Source organism: Peromyscus californicus, unplaced genomic scaffold (genome assembly GCF_007827085.1).
Source record: "Peromyscus californicus insignis strain IS unplaced genomic scaffold, ASM782708v3 Scaffold_4__1_contigs__length_199733344, whole genome shotgun sequence".
In the NCBI taxonomy this organism is placed as follows: Eukaryota; Metazoa; Chordata; class Mammalia; order Rodentia; family Cricetidae; genus Peromyscus; species Peromyscus californicus.
Window position 1 is genome coordinate 103,412,957 of NW_026294562.1, and position 16,990 is coordinate 103,429,946.

At 55.4% G+C, this 16,990-nt stretch overlaps 1 protein-coding gene across 3 annotated transcripts in view; it reads right to left on the reverse strand.

Moving 5' to 3' along the window:
• Positions 1-16,990, reverse strand: part of Gdpd5 (glycerophosphodiester phosphodiesterase domain containing 5) — an 82,630-nt gene that overhangs the window by 23,903 nt on the left and 41,737 nt on the right. For all 3 annotated transcript variants that reach the window (XM_052760595.1, XM_052760594.1, XM_052760593.1), the window contains exons 3-4: positions 15,285-15,461; positions 1,384-1,487 (exon numbers count right to left, since the gene is read on the reverse strand). In XM_052760595.1, coding sequence (XP_052616555.1) covers positions 1,384-1,487; positions 15,285-15,401 — 221 coding nt within the window. In that variant the 5' untranslated portion in view covers positions 15,402-15,461. The remainder of the gene's footprint in view (positions 1-1,383; positions 1,488-15,284; positions 15,462-16,990) is intronic.

Sequence of the window (16,990 nt, forward strand, 5' to 3'; positions counted from 1 at the left end):
TAGACCGGGTTAAATGAGGCAGGGAGACCACCCTGAATGTGGGTGGTGCCAAATGGGCTGGGGTCCTGGCTTGACTAAAAAGCAGGAGGCAAGATGAGCATCAGAATTTATCTCCCCCTGAGCCTGATGTGATAAAAGCGGCTGCCTCAAGCTCCTGTCGCCATGACTGATGGGTTGTGCTCTGGAACTGTGGGCCAAAGCGGACCCCTCCTTTCTGAAGTCGCATGTGCCGACCCATTTTGTCACAGCGATGGGAAAGTAACTAACACACAGGTGGGTGGACAGCAGACGTCATGTCCCATTAATAGTCTTGGGATTCTAGCAGAATCCTTGAACCTCAGCCCACCAGAAGCCGAGTCTGACGAGCCCGGTGCTCTGAGTCAGAGCCTCCCTCGGGTGGAGACTTGGCCTCCCAGGAAGCAGCTCTGTGCCCCACCCCCACCCATCCCTCTGTCTCGTCCTCATAAGAACCTGATGAGACTGGAGTTATCCTACCTCACAGAGGGAGAAAGAAGCTCAGAGCGCACCAGAGGCTTGCTCCCTAGCCCTGACTCCCCACACTGGATACATGAAATTGGGCCTCAGTTTCCAAAATCTGTCAGTGGCAGAGTTCTCTCTCAGAAGCACCCAGGATCTTCTTCCCTGCCCATGCCTTTCCTGGTCAACACAAAGCTGGCAATAGAGGAGGGGAGGGCATGGGTAATATTGTACCTGCCCTTGGACCCGAAGTGCCCCTAAAGGAGGCAGAGCTGAATTAGACAGCGACCACTGTCCTTAATGAATACAGTAAAGGACACACTATTGTTGCCTCCACCTGCCCTGTAGCCCAGCAAGATGAGCCAGGCCCACTCACGTGCCGGAGCTGGGCCCTGGTCTCTACTACGTATCACAGGTCAATCATGCTTCTTTGTAAGTGTCTAAAGCCTGGGTAGTGTTGTACCTGCCCTTGGACCCGAAGTGCCCCTAAAGGAGGCAGAGCTGAATTAGACAGTGACATCTGCCAGCCATGCCAGTCCAGCCACAGGAGCCAGGGAGCCCGAGGCTAGGAACTGCCTCTTCTGCCCAGATCTTGGTCTCTCTTGGCCTTGAGCTCTTGTCTAGGAAGGGAACTAGCAGCCCTCCACCTCAGGCTGATATCATGCTGCCTTCTGCTCCTGTTCTTCACAGCCTGGGCCTAGAGAGCACCACTGGGTCTCCCTGTAAACTTTAGGGGATCTAAGAGCCAGCTCAGGCTAGCTCCCACGTCTCCTCTTCCAGGAAGCCTTCCTGAAGGCCTGCAGATGGGCAGGATCAGGGCTCCAGAGCGGGCCTTGCTTGAGGCCACAGGGGAGCTGGTTGTAGGACTCCAGGGCCGGGTTGGGCCCTGGGGATTCCTCCACTTACCAGTTGAACTCATCGTAGTCGTTGTGAACTTCCCACCAGAAGTAGAGCCAGGTGAGCGTGAGGCTGAAGGTGCAAGCCAGGAGCAAGAACCACAGGCGTTCCCACTGCAAGAGCAGAGCAGAGGGTGGCGTCACATCGTCACATCCTCACATCGTCACATCAGGTGGGCGGCTCCCACAAGAGCAGACAGCAAGGGAGCAGGACTAGGGGTCCTGCCAGGAAGCAAGTGGCAGCCTAAGGCCTTTCTGCTGCATCTGGAGGCCTGCCCAGTGTGTGCTAGTCCACTGTCCTGGTACTGGTCCCTAGGAACAAAGAAAGCCTCTCACGGAGTCTCCTGCAGCCCTGGCCGGCCTCGAACTCCTTATGTAGCTGAAAATGGCCTTGAGCTCCTGGTCCTCTTGGTCTGTACCTCCCGCATGCTGGGATTACAGATATGTGGCCCCAGGCCCAGATATTTTAAGGTTTATTTTATGACTTGTGTGTGTGTGTGTGTGTGTGTGTGTGTGTGTGTGTGTGTGTGTGTGTGTGTATGTGTAGACTGTGGAAGCCAGAGGCAATGGATCCTCCTGGAGCTGGAATTATAGGCACTTGTGAGATGCACATGGATGCTGGAAATGGAACTCAGGTCCTCTGGAAGATCAAAGTGCGCTCTTTGCCACTGTGTCAACTTTCCCGCCAACCAAGTAGTTTTAAGGTGGTGCTGGGTATGGAAAGCAGGGTTTTGTGTGTGCTAGGCAGGCAAGCACTGTCAAGAGCGACACCCCCAGCCCCTTTCATCTCCCCTGTTCCATTCTCATATGTTCACACAGCAGGCATTGCTTACCACCTCTACCCGATGCTACTGACAGAAACGCTGAAGCCCAGAGAGACCAACCAGTTTGCCAGAGTCACACAGCTAATTAGTAGAAGGTTAGGACCAGTGAGCTCCCTAACTGGAAGAAATGCAGCAACTGCCTTCTTCCCTATGGTGCTGGGGCCTCAGGGCTGAGCTGGGAAAGATCACACCCTGTGGACTCCTGCTGGAGTGGGTAAACACAGACCCAGCCATGCAGCTCCTGGGAGCCTGGGCTCAGAGGCTTGCAAGTGCATCAGCTGGCCAAGCCCTGGGGTTTCCCCAGCTTCCATGCCTCTGTTGAGCTCAGCAGCACAAACTAGGGCAGATCATCTTGCTATGCCCTGAGAAGCTGCTGAGGTCAACAGCAATGATCTGAAATGAGATTCGAGAACTCAGATTATTCACCCCTGGAGTGCTGAGTCCCCCAAAGTCCCATTTCTGTTCCGATCTCTCCAACACAGGATGGCCAGCCTGGCAAAAGGATCAGGAGTTCCAACTGGTTAATATCCTCCCGGCCCCTTACTGTTTAGCCAAGCAAGGATGCCCTTTCTTCTGTGTATGACCCCTGACCCCCAGCTTCATCCCCTCAACTGGGAAGGACCACAGGCTTAGGCTTGTCACTCAATGTTCCCATCTTCCCATGGAGGACCCATGCCACCCCCTCTGGGAAGCCTTCCTGGACTCAGCTCTAGCCCCTTGAACTCACTGTGCTCCATCAATGCCTCTCTTCTCCAAACTCACTCTCTGTGCCCCTAGATGGCATGGGACCCATTAGTATTGATGACTAGGAAAGAGGGTGTCAGGAGGAGAAAAAAACATTCCCTAACTTCCCAGACCCCCTCCATCCCACATCAGTAACTAAATGTTGTGTTTGGAGCCAGACTGTCTGGGAATCTCAAATCCCCATTACCACTGACAAGCTGTGCGTCTCTGGACAGGTTATTCAACCTCTCTGTGATTGTTTCTTCCCTGTGAACTAAATCCAATAATGACATTCATAGCACAAGGTTGATATGAATGGCCCCTTGCCACCATGCAGGAGAGGTTCTCAACCTGGATAATCCAGGACTGGGTACACACTGACACCCTCATACCAATGTGGTGACCCATGTTTGGGTGAGCAGCTGCCACCACTCACAGGCATGTGCAGAGCTAGGCTGCTGGGCCTAACCCTGCTCTGCTTGTAAACAGGGATGTGAAGGTGACATTTCTCTCAAGCCCGGGCCACACCAGGTTCGGGGGTGGGGAGTAGGGGGGTGAAGACAGCTTTTCAGAGAAAAGCTCACCGGTGTCCGCCCCACCTGGGCACGGGCCAGCACAGCCCTAGACTAGGAGAGAGAGTCCTGGCTAGAACAAGACAGGTCTTCCTGAGGGGACCAGACCTGGGGGGCCACTAAGATGGCTGGGATGGTGAAGGAGCAGAGTGAGTGGCACTCAGTCCTTCTCCCCAGAGCTGGCACCTTCCCTTCCACCAACACCAGCCCTAGGTCCAGTCCCGACAGTCTCACCGGTTGCCTCCCGCTCCTACTTGCTCAACAAAGGCTTGTTTCCTGGAGTCCAGCTGGCAGGTCCCAGGTCAGCTTTAACATCGGGCTCCCACTCAGTACAGCACACTCCCGCCTCCCCATCACGTTTCAAGCACGAACTCCCACTGGTCTCAGCTCCACAGACTCCAGGGCACACCCACAGCTAGCCCACTGAGGCAGAGGGAGGCTCCGGGGACGGGGAGCCTGAACCTACTGGGGCCTGTCCTAGGCAAATAGCCTGGGTGTGGAGAGGGCAGGCAGGGGACGTACCACAAGTATGACACAAGCCCCAGGACAGCTTTGCTAAGGGGCCAGGAGGCCAAAGCTGCAGGTGGAACAGCTTGGGGAGGGAGGGCAGGCAGGGGTCCTGAGCTCACTGGGCCACATCCCAGTGGTGAGGCAGGCCAGGGCACCTGTGAGGGGTCCCAGGCTCTCAGCAGCTGGGAACTGACAAAGTCAGAGCCGATAAGTAGGCATAGCAGGAGGGTGCGGGGCCTTGGAAACCAGGAACTAGGAACCTCATTTTCAGAAGCTAGGGCTGAGTGATTAAACTCCCTCAGAAGCTGGAGGTCATTAGGCCACAGGCAGCTGATGGATGGGGCTGAAGAGGCCCCGACACAGGAGGGAAAGAGGTGCATGGCTGTTCCGAGAACAATCAGAGGAAAAAACTGAATGGCGGGGGTTGGAAGAGAGGGGATGGGGAAGGAAGGTGACGAGTGGGAGAGGAAGTGGCCTCCCCGCAGTCCCACTGATAGAGAGGCTCTCAGGGGCACTAATGGGCCTTGTCAGGGAGAATTACCAAGGAGAAAGGCCTGGGCATGCTCTGCCCATTAGCGAGTGGGTCTGGCTGGGCTCCGAGGAGATACAGAGGGCACATTGCCTCACCAACCTCCGAGGCGACACCAGTGGAGCTTGAGGTCCTGGCCCTCCGTCTCTCTGCATGGTACCAGAGGGATGGGCACCCTCTGTCTCTCTCATGGGTACCAGAGGGGGTTATAGGAATGCGGTGCTGCATGCGATGGCTCAGAAAGGGAAGGACCCTTCTGATCACATCACCTGTGGGTAAGCAACTGTGCCTACCATTCAGTTAACCACACACGTATGGTGTTATGACAGTCATCTGGCAGACAGTAGACAAGGGGGTCAACATGGGCTGGGAGAGGTCGGAGAGGTCACCAAATAGGGGAGTTCTGAGATGTTCCCCCCAAACTTGTCCTACCCCACTGGGACTCGGTATGGCAACCCCAGGCCCAGTGTCCATTCACCCTCCCCTTTCTGCAGGCTGTACCCCGCCCCCAGGCCTAACCTCTGGCTCCTCCTGGATGCCTTTGTGTCCCTGTAACCCCCCAACAACCTCCCACCCCTGAACATCCTGTGCTGACTCTTGGTACCCAGCCACCTGCCCTCCAACGGCACCCAGCTGCAGAGCTAGGCAACGTATCTCAGAGCTGTGGCTTAAGCCGGGGTTCTGCCCTCGGAGCCTGGAGGCCTCGCCTATAGGATGGGAACTCCAAGGGTGTTGGAAGGGTGCTGTCGAGTAAGCTGAGCCGCTTCCAGTGACTCACAGTAAGTGTGTCATAAAGGGGAGTTCACTGGCTAGCTCACACATTCCTTGGGGGGCAGTGGGGCATGGTGTGACCTGGCTCCCCAGGGCCTACCAGCGTGTTGGGACACAAAGTGGGGCTAAGATATGGTGTGGGGAACCAAGAAAGGATGGATTCACGTGAGACTGTGAGATGCAAGGAGGCTAGGTTCAAAGGACAGACTGGCCTCGGACCAGGGGCCCACCGAGCCCAGGCAGCTGGGGGCTGGACCAAGGGAACAGCCCCTCTATGTTCACACAGGTGGCAGGTAGCAGAAGGCCTGTGCTGGAGTCTGCCACATGGAGAGAAGAGGTCTGGGTTGGGAGCGGGGGTGGGGGTGGGGGGTGGGGTGGCCTGGCCAGGCAGCATTCTGTATCCCTGCTCCAGGGGATAGAAGCTGAGGGGTGATAACTGACAGAGAATCCCCAAGGTTCCAGCCAACAACCCTGTCTCATCCCCTCCCACTCTCGCCCTGGTCCTCCAGGAGCTGAGACCCTTTGTGGCAGAAGGGCCACAGGTAGGGGTTTCATCAAAGGTAGGGCTTTCTCCTCCCCACCTCCTGTTGATGAGCATGTGACCATCCTCGCCTGTGGCCAGTCCCTCCCGCCCTCCACCCCCACCCCAGAGCCTTCTGCACTCCAAGACCCTGCTGACAGAAAGAGCTCATTAGCAGCCAGGCTCTGACAGATCCCACAGCCGACTGGACACAGGAAGCAGGGGCAGCACCCAGGGTGGGCCGACTCTGCTCCTGCGGCTTCCACTCACTACCAGCTCCTGTGAACTCCTGACTGCCGCCAGGATGCACACAGCTGCCCATCATTGCCGGTGCAGTCACGTTTTTGGGGTACCCAGACAGAACAGAGCCCAGCTTCTGAACTCTGTGATCTGACAGTGCCTGGCAGGAGCTGCCGGCCCCACCCTGGCAACATTGACAACTCAGAATCATAGACATTGGAGCCTGAGATGTCCCACTCAGTTCCTGTCTCCTGTGTACCCAGGGCAGGGTGGGAGTTCAGCCTGCTGCAGCTCAGGCAGCCCCAGGGAGAGCCCCCCAAAGCTCTCCCTTCTTAGACCCTCAGCCTGACCTGGGCTCAGACACTCAGCAATGCTGGGTTTGAATCCTGGGATGGTTATAGCTGAGTAGCCCTGGAGATGTCCAACCTCTTTGGAGCCCTAGCTTCCTGCTCTGAGAATGAGGACAGGTACGGTGTGCCATACAGGGCACTAGTAACGCACTTGCAATGTGGCACTGGCCAGGAAGGGGAGCTGTTCCCTTGGTCCCCTTTCCTTCCTGCCTCTCCGACTCCCTCCAGTGGAGCTAAAAACCTGCCCCCTTAGATGGAAACCACACAGACCAATGCAGCCAAAGGAGTCAAATAATACTGGAGTCAAATGGCCAATGAGAGAGTGGTGTGCGTGTGTGTGTGTGTGTGTGTGTGTGTGTGTGTGTGTGTGTGTGTGTGTGTGACAGCTGGGCTTTAATTCCAGCCCTACTACCCACTGGCTGTGCGGCTGTGGGCCAAGCCCTCAGCACCTCAACCCTCAGCTTCCTCCCCTGTTCATAGAGATGACATCAGCACCACCTCACAGGAAAGCTGCCAGGCCCCAGCGATTACACATGTAAGCTGTAAGTCTCCAGATCCACCATGGTTCCTATAATTACCGTTCGCGTCTCACAGCCCTTTAATTATGTGAAGACAGTGATCAAGCCTTCGCCCTCCCCCTGCTCTACATTGAGTCTTCCTCTGGCTGCTGAGGACAGCCAGCCTGATCACCTGCTCCTGGCCCGGGGTGGGCACCCATAGGCAGGGAGAACAAGATGTCAGGCCTGGCTCTGCAGGCCTTGTGCTGTGGGCGCGAGGGGCTCGGTCAGGAGGCTGACCGCGACATGACCCTGGCATGCCACTGCTCAACCCTACCTCACACAGGCTGCAGCCCAACTTTGGGAGACAGAGGCCTGGAGGAGCTCTTCATGGCACTGGGGTAGGGTTCTCTACGTCTCTCTCCCACCGTTCTGCAAAGCACGTAGGACGGTTGAGACCGAGACCCAGACAGGGAAAGTGACTGGCCTAAGGTCACAAAGAACAAACACACACCACTGGTCAGCCAGAACTCGAAACCAGGCCTAGGTGTCTCTGTGGTCCTCAACTGTCTCAAGAAAACAAGAGCCAGGACATGTAATTATCTTTGTCCGGCCACAGAGGAAACAGGCTTAGAGAGTCAAAGCTTTGCCCAAGGTCCCACTGCGGGTCACAGGTGAAGAGAATTTCAGGTTCCTCATCTCATCCTTCCACTAAAGAAATGGAGAAACTACGAACCAAGGTAGAAGAATGGCCTAGAGACAGGGCCATGGGGTTAGGAAGCCAGGAAGGGAGTGCAGAGTGACAGAGAAGACAGCAGATGGAGCTGGGACACATGGACATGCACTCAGAAAAGCTCCCTGCCTCACACCCCACACCACTGATCTTTCCAGTCACTCCTCCCAGGGATGCTGAGCCCTTCCCTGTGGAGACCCAAGAGTCCGCTGCCGTGACCAGGCAGCAGAGCGGCCACTTCAGTCCTGAGCATGAGTGAGAGCAAGGATCGAGGCAGGCATAGAGAACTTCCTGGAGGAGGAAGGGCGGCTGGTAGGAAAAGGCTTGCTGGGAGGACAGGCCGATGATGAACCTCCATCTGGGCAGGAAGGAGCAGAGGCAGACATGGATTGGGCAGATCTTGTTCAGAGAACAAGTAATATCGGGCAGGTCTTGTCCAGGCTTCTCGTCTACGGCCATTTTTTTAAAATTAAGTAATTTGATAATAAAATAATGTTTGGTTGGTGTGTGTTTGCACTCATGTACAGGTGGATGCCGTGGTACATTTGTGGAAGGCAGAGGACAATTTTGGCAAGTCGGATCTCTCTTTCCACTGCAGGTTGTAGGGCTTGAACTCCAGGTCACCAGGCTTGGACGACAAGTGCCTATACCTTCTCGGCCATCTTGTCCACCCACCCACCCACCTCTTATTTTTTTAAGCTAGGGATGATTCTGAACCCCTGATGCTCCTGACTCTACCTCCCAAGAGCTGGGATTACATGGTGTTAGGAAGTGCTGACCGTCAGCTTCATCAAACCTGGCAAGTGCTCCACCAGCTGAGCTCCACCCCAGACCCCCAATTTAAATTTTCACACCGTCAGGTCTACCCCCTTTGACTTTCTTCAGGTCCGCCTTTGTGCTTGAGGAGAGCAGCAGACCCTACACTTAAGTCATAGTTACAGCAGGAATGCTCAGCCTTACTGTCAATGCTGAGTCCCGCCCATCCTTCTGGACGGCAGTACACCAAGAGGGTCTCCAGAGCCTACCCCTAGAGCACAACAAAGCCTCAAATGTCTTTCCATTCATGTCTTTCCAGACTGTCTGATTTTCTCAACGATTTCCTCTATGCTTTCTAAATAGAAGAAAAGTTTTAAAACAGGGAAAATACATTTCAATCCATCTGGAATTTATTCTGGTGTGAGGTAAGGGGCAAGATCTCCCACTGCCGCTGCATGAATGAATGACACTTGCAATGACACCCACCTCAGTCTACCACACGGCAAGTTCTCTAGTGTCTGCACATTTCTAGATTCTCAGCCTGTCTGGACAGAAGCAGGCCTTTTTCCTGTGTGTGACTCTGCCTTGAGCTGACCTGTTCAGCTTAACTGCCCCAGAGTCTCGTGTGGTCCAGCTCTGCTTGGGAGTCCCAGAGAGAGTCACGCAATTCTCTGCATTCAGTGATACCTCTGTCCCATGCTCAACTCGCCAAGTTTCAAATGAGGGATGGAGGAAATGTGGGCTGGAAAGGGGGCAGGAGTTCCTGGGAGGCAGAGCCGGGCATGCCCTGGCAGGATTATGCTGGCTCGGGCCCAGGAGATTTGGGGGAGGGGCTGCTGGGCAGGGCTGAGTTAGATGGCAGGATTAGGGCCGAGCTGGGAGGGGATTATTAGAATCCCACTGCCAGCCAGTTCCTGGCAGCCTAAGAGGCTGGATTTGTTTCTCCGGGCTATAGAAGGCTGGGCAATTAGACCTCTGTCTGTCCTCGCTTCTGCCAGGACGCCCTCAGAGCAGCTCATTAGGTGGGAGGATGGCATCAGGCCCAGCTGGCAACTCCTCTTTCCGCCTGTCCATCCCTTGGGCACAGCAGAGCTGGAGGACCCTGAGGACAGGCCACTGAGCACCCCTCAGGCCCATCCAGTTTACAGGCCCGGGCTGGATTGGTTTATGTACCCTCCCTAAGGAATGGTCCAGGCCTCCACCTGCTCAGACCTAGGTGTTGTTAGTGCCCTTCACAGAGGAGATGAAAGATGCCAGGAGACCCTCTCCCATTCTCTTCTTCACACCACCCCACTATAGAAGTAGAAAACTAAAGTCCAGAAGATCATTCCTCATCCTTCAGGCTCTGTCCCTGTAGCCACCAAAAGGAGAGTGCCATCCATGGGAAGTCTGTAGAGAGGGCAAACTCTTCTCAAGGTTAGAACTGGGTCTCTTCTTACATGGGACAGGAGGCACATGGGTACCTGCTGTCTAATACCCCACTTAACGGGCAAGCAGGCTGAGGCTGAGAGGCCCGGGGCTTGCCTGAGGGCCAGGGTAGCATCAGAAGAAAAGGCAGAGTTAGAGATGCGGCTGCCTGGCCAGGAGGGTCCAGCTGAATCCAACCATATCCTGGAATCTGCTTTAAGGACTTCATCACCAAGGCAACCCCGAAGTCTCTCTTCCTCTACACCCCAACCACGACTCAAACCACAAGGCTGCCAGGACAGGAAGCTGGGAAATTCCCCTTCTTGTCCACCTGTAGAAAAAGCCAATCTCAGCCTTCAAGGGTGGTCTGGGAGAACCCAAGGGCTGAGTCAGGACCCTGCCTGGCCAGCCACAGCCAGAAACCCAAGAGGCAGGCCAGGAATACAGCAAGCTCCTTATCATACATGTGTGTCTTCCTTCTCCAGGACCCCAACACTCAAGAACTCCCCCATAGTAGTCGGCAAGATGACAGGCATAGCCCCTCGGCAGCTTCCTTAGTCACTGTTCACTATCCCAGCCACCGTCCTTTCTGCATTTCTCTTAGCACACATTGTCAAGCCTGAGCCAGGCCTTGAGTCCACTGGAAGGGTCAGCGAATCCCAGTCCTTACGTCTAGCACTGGCCCAAAGTGTTGTGAAAGCCCACACGACAGGGAAGGAGCAATGGCTTGGTTTGGTGGAAAGACATCTGAGTTAAGAGAAGGGAGAGTAGGGGGCACTGGGGCAGGGAGGCGAAGCCTCTGTGTGGAGGGGGTTTACTAAGAGCATGGAGAAGCCTGGATGGCATGGCTAGTGTGGCTGGTGTGGAAGGGCTAGGGAGGGGCAGAGGTGACAGACCTTCATGGCAAAAGGAACCTTCATCTAGTTCCACCCCGAGAGGGAGGCCACTGGGGCTGGGGACACTGACTGGCCTGCCTGCCCCTGCTGTTTCGTTCCCAAAGACTCACCCATGCCCCCACAGCACAGCCCGAATCTCTTAGGGTGGCCTCCAACTTCCCAGACTAAGAACTATGGGATGACAGGGACTCTTTCCTTTTTTTTTTTTTTTTTTTTTTTTTTTTTTTGGTTTTTCGAGATAGGGTTTCTCTGTGTAGCTTTGCGCCTTTCCTGGAACTCACTTGGTAGCCCAGGCTGGCCTCGAACTCACAGAGATCCGCCTGGCTCTGCCTCCCGAGTGCTGGGATTAAAGGCATGCGCCACCACCGCCCGGCGACAGGGACTGTTTCCAAGGCTCTGCCTGGGTCAGCCTGTGAATGGACCTTGTAGGTGTCTGTGGAATCTTTCCTCTTGCCCACATCCCTGCACGTGCACACATGTGCACACACACGCGCATGTCACCTCCCCAGACTCTCTTCTGGCTCCCTGGCCTTCCTCTCAAGGACTTTCAGAGTATTCTGTACAGTGTAACCTCTGGGGCCTTTGCGCAGCTTGACCCATGGCTGAAGCCTGGCCTGCTCAGTACCGCTGCAGGCTCAGGCCTCCAGGTAGGTGTTCCCCTCCCCCAGATGAAGAGCAATGAGTTGCAGCTCCCAAACACGAGTCAGTAGCAACAGACACCCTGCCCCATACACTTACCACCCACTCCCAGCATCCCCTGGACCTGGCTTTGATTTCCCTGAGTGATCTGGGTGTCTATTCATAACTGTCCCCTGGCCCTCACCAGCCTGGGCTCCCTTTCAAGGGAGGAGAGAACCAGGTCAGCTTCAACTGGGATTTGTGAGCATGTGCCAGAATAGGTTTGTTGATTGCATACATAAGGGCAGCTCCGCCTAACTCACTGGAGGTGGAAGAGGGGAGAAGATACAGGCTGGGGGTGTGAGCAGGGGTGCACACTGTGCCAATGGCCCCTCAGCTTGAATAAATCAGTCTTCTTGGAGCTCCATCCACAAGCTGGGAGGAATCCAGTAAGGTCTTAACAGCTTTTAAAAGGCAAGGGTAGCACAGACGTGCAAGACAGCTGATTGCCATACTCTGCTTCTTGGTGTCTGGCTAGGAAGTTCCTCCAGGCCTCTGACCTAAATCCCTCTCAGTATGGAAGCTGGTTTTGACACTACTGCCTTCAGGGGACCCAGGGACTTGGGGGAGGGGTGCCAGAGGGAGGAGGGCCAGGGCCAGCTTGAGAACAGTCTCTGTCTCACTGAGTCCTTAATTGGCAGTATTAAAGTAATGAGTCACAAACAACAGCCAATTAATTATCCTCAGTTATAAAAAGCTCCGCTTCCCTTCCTTGCCGTCGGGTGAGGCACCCTCAGCCGAGCTGCTCCACACCCTCGGCCAGCAGCAGGAGAGGCAATTCCATCTCCATGCTCCCAGCTTCCTGCTTCCATATGGTGTGTCCTGTGAACAAAGGCTTGGGAGTGGGCGGAAGAGTGGCCTTCATGGAGGGGTTCCGCTTCAAGTTCTGTGATCCTGCTCATCTCCATCACCTGCTTGGGAGGCAGTCCGGCCTGACCAGGCTGCCCCTGGGGATCCCAGCCTGGCATCAGAGAACAACCTTGCCTCACCCCAGACCCTGTTCCTCAGTCAAGCAACTTCCTGAGTCTGCTCCTAGCCCCATTCTCCTTGGGCTCTTTTTATCCATACATCAACGCAAGCAATCTCCCTGCAGCCTCCAGCAACTGTGGCTTGCAGACCTGTCATGACCTCCTGCACAGCTGCCCTGTGCCTGGATTTCTCCCTCTGTAAAGTGGGTGCACAATTAGATGTGGCCAGCAGGGATGTTCATTGGCTCATTTACAGGCAGTAAATAATTCTCTTCCTGCATGCAGCAGGCGCTCAGTAATGTTAACTCTTACCAAGACTATCTGCCTTATTTCCTAGCTCCCATTTCACAGCTGAGATATAGGTGATGGGGGACCCCCTTGCAGAGGCCTCTCCTCCTCACTCCCCAGAGCCAGCAGTGGCCTCAACTTGCCCAACAGACTGTACATAGCCCCTGTCCTACACCAGCTACTTTTGTTTTGGTTTTTTGTTTTTTTGCTTTTTTTTTTTTTTGGTTTTTCGAGACAGGGTTTCTCTGTGTAGCTTTGCGCCTCTCCTGGAACTCACTTGGTAGCCCAGGCTGGCCTCGAACTCACAGAGATCCGCCTGGCTCTGCCTCCCGAGTGCTGGGATTAAAGGCGTGCGCCACCACTGCCCAGCTACTTTTGTTTTGTTTTGAGACAGGGCCTCAGATAACTCAGGCTGGCTTGGAACGCTCTAAGGGGCTGAGAAGGACCTTGAACTTCTGATCCTCCTGCTTCCACTCCTCAGTGCTGGGCTCACACACCTGAGCCACATGCCTCCATGCCCGGTTTATCCAATGCTTGAAAGCAAACCCAGGGCTTCCTGCATGCTAGGCAAGCATTCTACCAACTGAACTCCATGCCTAGCCTGCACCCACTCTCTTTGCGATCACAGACCTCCGTTCCCTTTACTGCGCCTGGCAAGAGAGCTCAGCATGGCCCCAACACCATCCTGGCCATCTGCGGCAGGAGGAGACTCGGAAAGAAGACAGGGAAGGAGAGAAAGAATGTTCTCACAAGCAGGAGAGGAAGCGAGCTGTGAGCCTTGGAGGCGCATCATCAGCTGACTTTGGGGTCCCCTGAGGTGAGCTCAGCCATCTGCAGAAACAGAATGGACTGAGGTCTCCGCCACTCCTTCAGCCTCAGTTCCAGACCCAGCATCCCAGACCCTGGTGTCCTCACGGCTTGGGCTGTAGCTGTGGACAGGCTCCTAGTCACTGCCTGGGTGGCATACTTTCTCCACCCTTCTTTTGGTCACAACCAAGCCCCCTCACTTCCTGACTCACGGCCTAAGAAGACTGCCTGGCCAGTGGCCTTTCCCTGAGGGGCTTGGTCACCCCTCCATTGCCTCGGCTGCCTTCCACCCCCAGATCTGCTTATTACCACTTGTATGATCTTGCTCCAGTCCCTGGCTTCTGCTTCTCCGTGACCCACGGGTCACTAGGAGCAACAGGAGCAGAGCCTGTCAGTACAGCATTGACTCACAGAGCACAAAGGGTACCAGTCACAGGACAGTCAGGTCAAAGAGGCCTGCTGCCTGCCCTAGGCCTGAATGGGGCGGACTGCTGTGGAACAAAGTGCATGGCCCATAATGTTGATGTCATTAATCTGGTCCCTTCCCATGTCAGTGATGCCGTAGCTGAGGCGTGGCATCTGGAATGACTTGTCCTATCGTCTTCTCACAGGTGACACCAAGCTGGTCAATTCACATCCCTATCTCACATGTTGGCCCGTGAGAGGGTATGTTACCACCTCTCCCTCCCAAGTACATAGCTCATGGACATTGGCGACTAGGGGAAGAGGTACCACTGACCCTTTATCGACTCTGGTCTGTGTCTCTCTTGGGTAGAAAACTCCGGTTTACCCAAGAGAGAATGCCCACACCACGTAGTGCCCAGGATGCCAGCTCGGGCTGAGGCCACAGTGAAAGGTGGGTTCCATCCCGGCACTGCCAGGGTTACTGTGTGGCCTTGGCCATCCCCCTTCCTCTTCCTCTCCCTTGCTCTGTTCAGTCATGATTCCCCCTCCCTGCTGGACTCCCAGTGTGGAGTGTCTGGGTCTATTCTGGTGGTCCGCGCTTCTCACGGGGGTCCTAGGCTCCTGACACAGCCTTGCACTCCGTCCCTCTCCAGCACAAACAGATGAGGGCAGGCAGGTAGGCAAGCACCCTGACCTCCCCATCCCTACAGGCTGGCTGAGCCTCCGACCTCAGCTGCTGCACCCTTGACCCTCCAGCCTGTTTAGGGCTGGTGAATTCAGAAGCTACCTTCTTTGTTCAGACAAGCAAGAGGGGGGAGAAAAGCTGTTCTCCAGGCAGCAAAGCTTTTAGATAAACACCACACAGGAATCGGGTTCCTTCAGAGAAGAAACCAGATCCACAGGCTGATAGCGCCCCAGGGACATGAGTGCTGCTTGGTCTGGCCGGGAAGCCAGCACTGAGGCCTCTTTATCCAGCTTAGCACCTGCTGCCAGGCCTGGCAAGCCAGCAGCTCAGGTGACTGGGCTCTGGTGCCAGGCCATGGCCCCATCAGCTCCCAGGCTCCAGGATGGCCAGACCTACCTCCTCACCCTCCTGACACCCCTACCTGGCCTTTCAGGTCAGTGGGAACTGAGAACTCCTGTTCCTCTTGGGGTGACCCTTTAGGATCACCCCCACTCCTTCCTGTCCAGGCCCCTGGAGCAGGCTGCCCCACTACAGAAGACGGTTAATAGCTAACTATCTACACCCATGCAGACAAGTTCCTTCCCGACCATCCCGCATGACCAGGGGCCTCAGGAACCACTACAGGCCAGTTTTGCTGAGGAAGAAACCTGAACTCTGGAAGGGCTATGGGCCTGCCCAGAACCACACAGAGACAACGGAACCCCGATTTCCCTCAGCCCCAGGGCCTCTGACTCCATCTCAGGGAAGCTCACCGGTGTGGTGTCATCGTGCGAGCGTTGGTAACGCTTCCAGCGGCAGCCGTAGATGCCCGTGAGGCATGAGAGGCACAGTTGGGGCTCGTAGTACTGCAGGGGCTGGTGTCTCACCATGCTCGTGCCCACAGTCCTGGCGCCCGGCCCTCAAGCGCCCATGGAGACCCCTGGCTGGTACTGCAGGAGAAAGCACAGAGTGTGAGTCGGGGGAGGTGTTGGTTCCGCAGAAGTCACCGGAACCTAGGGCAGGGAGGTTATCCTCTTCTGGAAGCCCTCCTGGGTGCTGGAGGGAGAGCCATCCTTGAAGGCCCCTGGCACCTGCCCCTGCCTCTCATCCTCCCCACTTCTCCCCTCCAGTCACACTGATGTCTTCAGTGTCTGCCACACTTACCTAGTATGATGTTGTTTTCACTTCCCTTGGAAACCTGCATGGTGCTCTCTCTCTCTCTCTCTCTCTCTCTCTCTCTCTCTCTCTCTCTCTCTCTCTCTCTCCCTCTCTCTCTCTCTCTCAGGTTTCTATCTCTTTCTTCTCCTTCTGTTTATCTCTCTCTCTCCCCCTCTCCATTTCTCGATCCTTTCCCCCTCCCTGTCTCTCTCCTCCTCTCTCAGCTCATCGTATAACCTAACGAGGCTGGCCCTGAACTTTGATCCTCCTGCCCGAGCCTCCCAGGGGCTGGGGTTGCAGGCATGCACCATCCTGCCTGGTTAGTAAGACTTTTGCAGTCCTGGAGCCCCTCCCCCACCCCCTAAGCTCCCTCCCATAGTCCCAGATTTATTTTCTCAGCCGTGTTCTTAAATATCATTTATCTGCTTATTCTGTTTGTCTGCCCACCCCGCTGTAAGTTCCACGAAGGCGAGGAGTTTTGTCTTTTTAATTCTCTGCTGTCTCCCCCGTATCTGGAACAGAGCCTGGCAATCCCAGACTTTTCAAAATAAACATTCTACAAAATACATGATCATAAACACTGACGGGCGCAGAGTGCTGGAAATGCAGCAGGCCCTGGAAAGTGTCACACATCCATGCCTCCCTTCCATCATCACCGTCACCTGAAGTGGCGGGCACCCTGTCCTAAAGCCATCTGACTGTCGGACAAACCAAGGCTCAGAGAGAGAACGGCCAGTGCCCGCCTGTAGCCACACTATGTAAAGGCATCAGAGGTTCACTCCAGCCTCCCCAAGCAGTCCAGGCCCAAGGGGCATTCAGCATGGTGGGAACTGTAGAGGCTGGAGGGACAATAGGAGATACCCTGAGGGATGAACTGCTACTACCCAGTGCTGCTTGTCAGTCTGGACCCTGCCCCACTGCCCCAGGACTCAGCCTCCCGGGGCTGGTGCTGGTCAAGTGTGACCGGGGGAACCGGGCATCATTCGAGCTCCAGGCCCACTCTGTGGATGTCACCAGGACGGCGATTCCGACGTACAGATGAGAAGCCTGCCTTGCTCTGTTGCCTCTAAGACTCAAAGCCATAAACCCCCCACCAGATCCTCAGATGATGCCCCCCCCCCCCCCGAACTGCATTCCCTTGCAGTAATGCTACCAGCATCCGTGGGAAGGAAGCGGTGTCTTGCTTTTCTATTGAAACATACTTCACGTCTGTAAAATTCACCCTTGCACAAATGCTCTGGGGTGTTCGGCATGTGCATTTTTTAGTGTATTTGCTCAAGTTGTACTTGGATCCTAACCACCACTACCTAACACCGGAGCA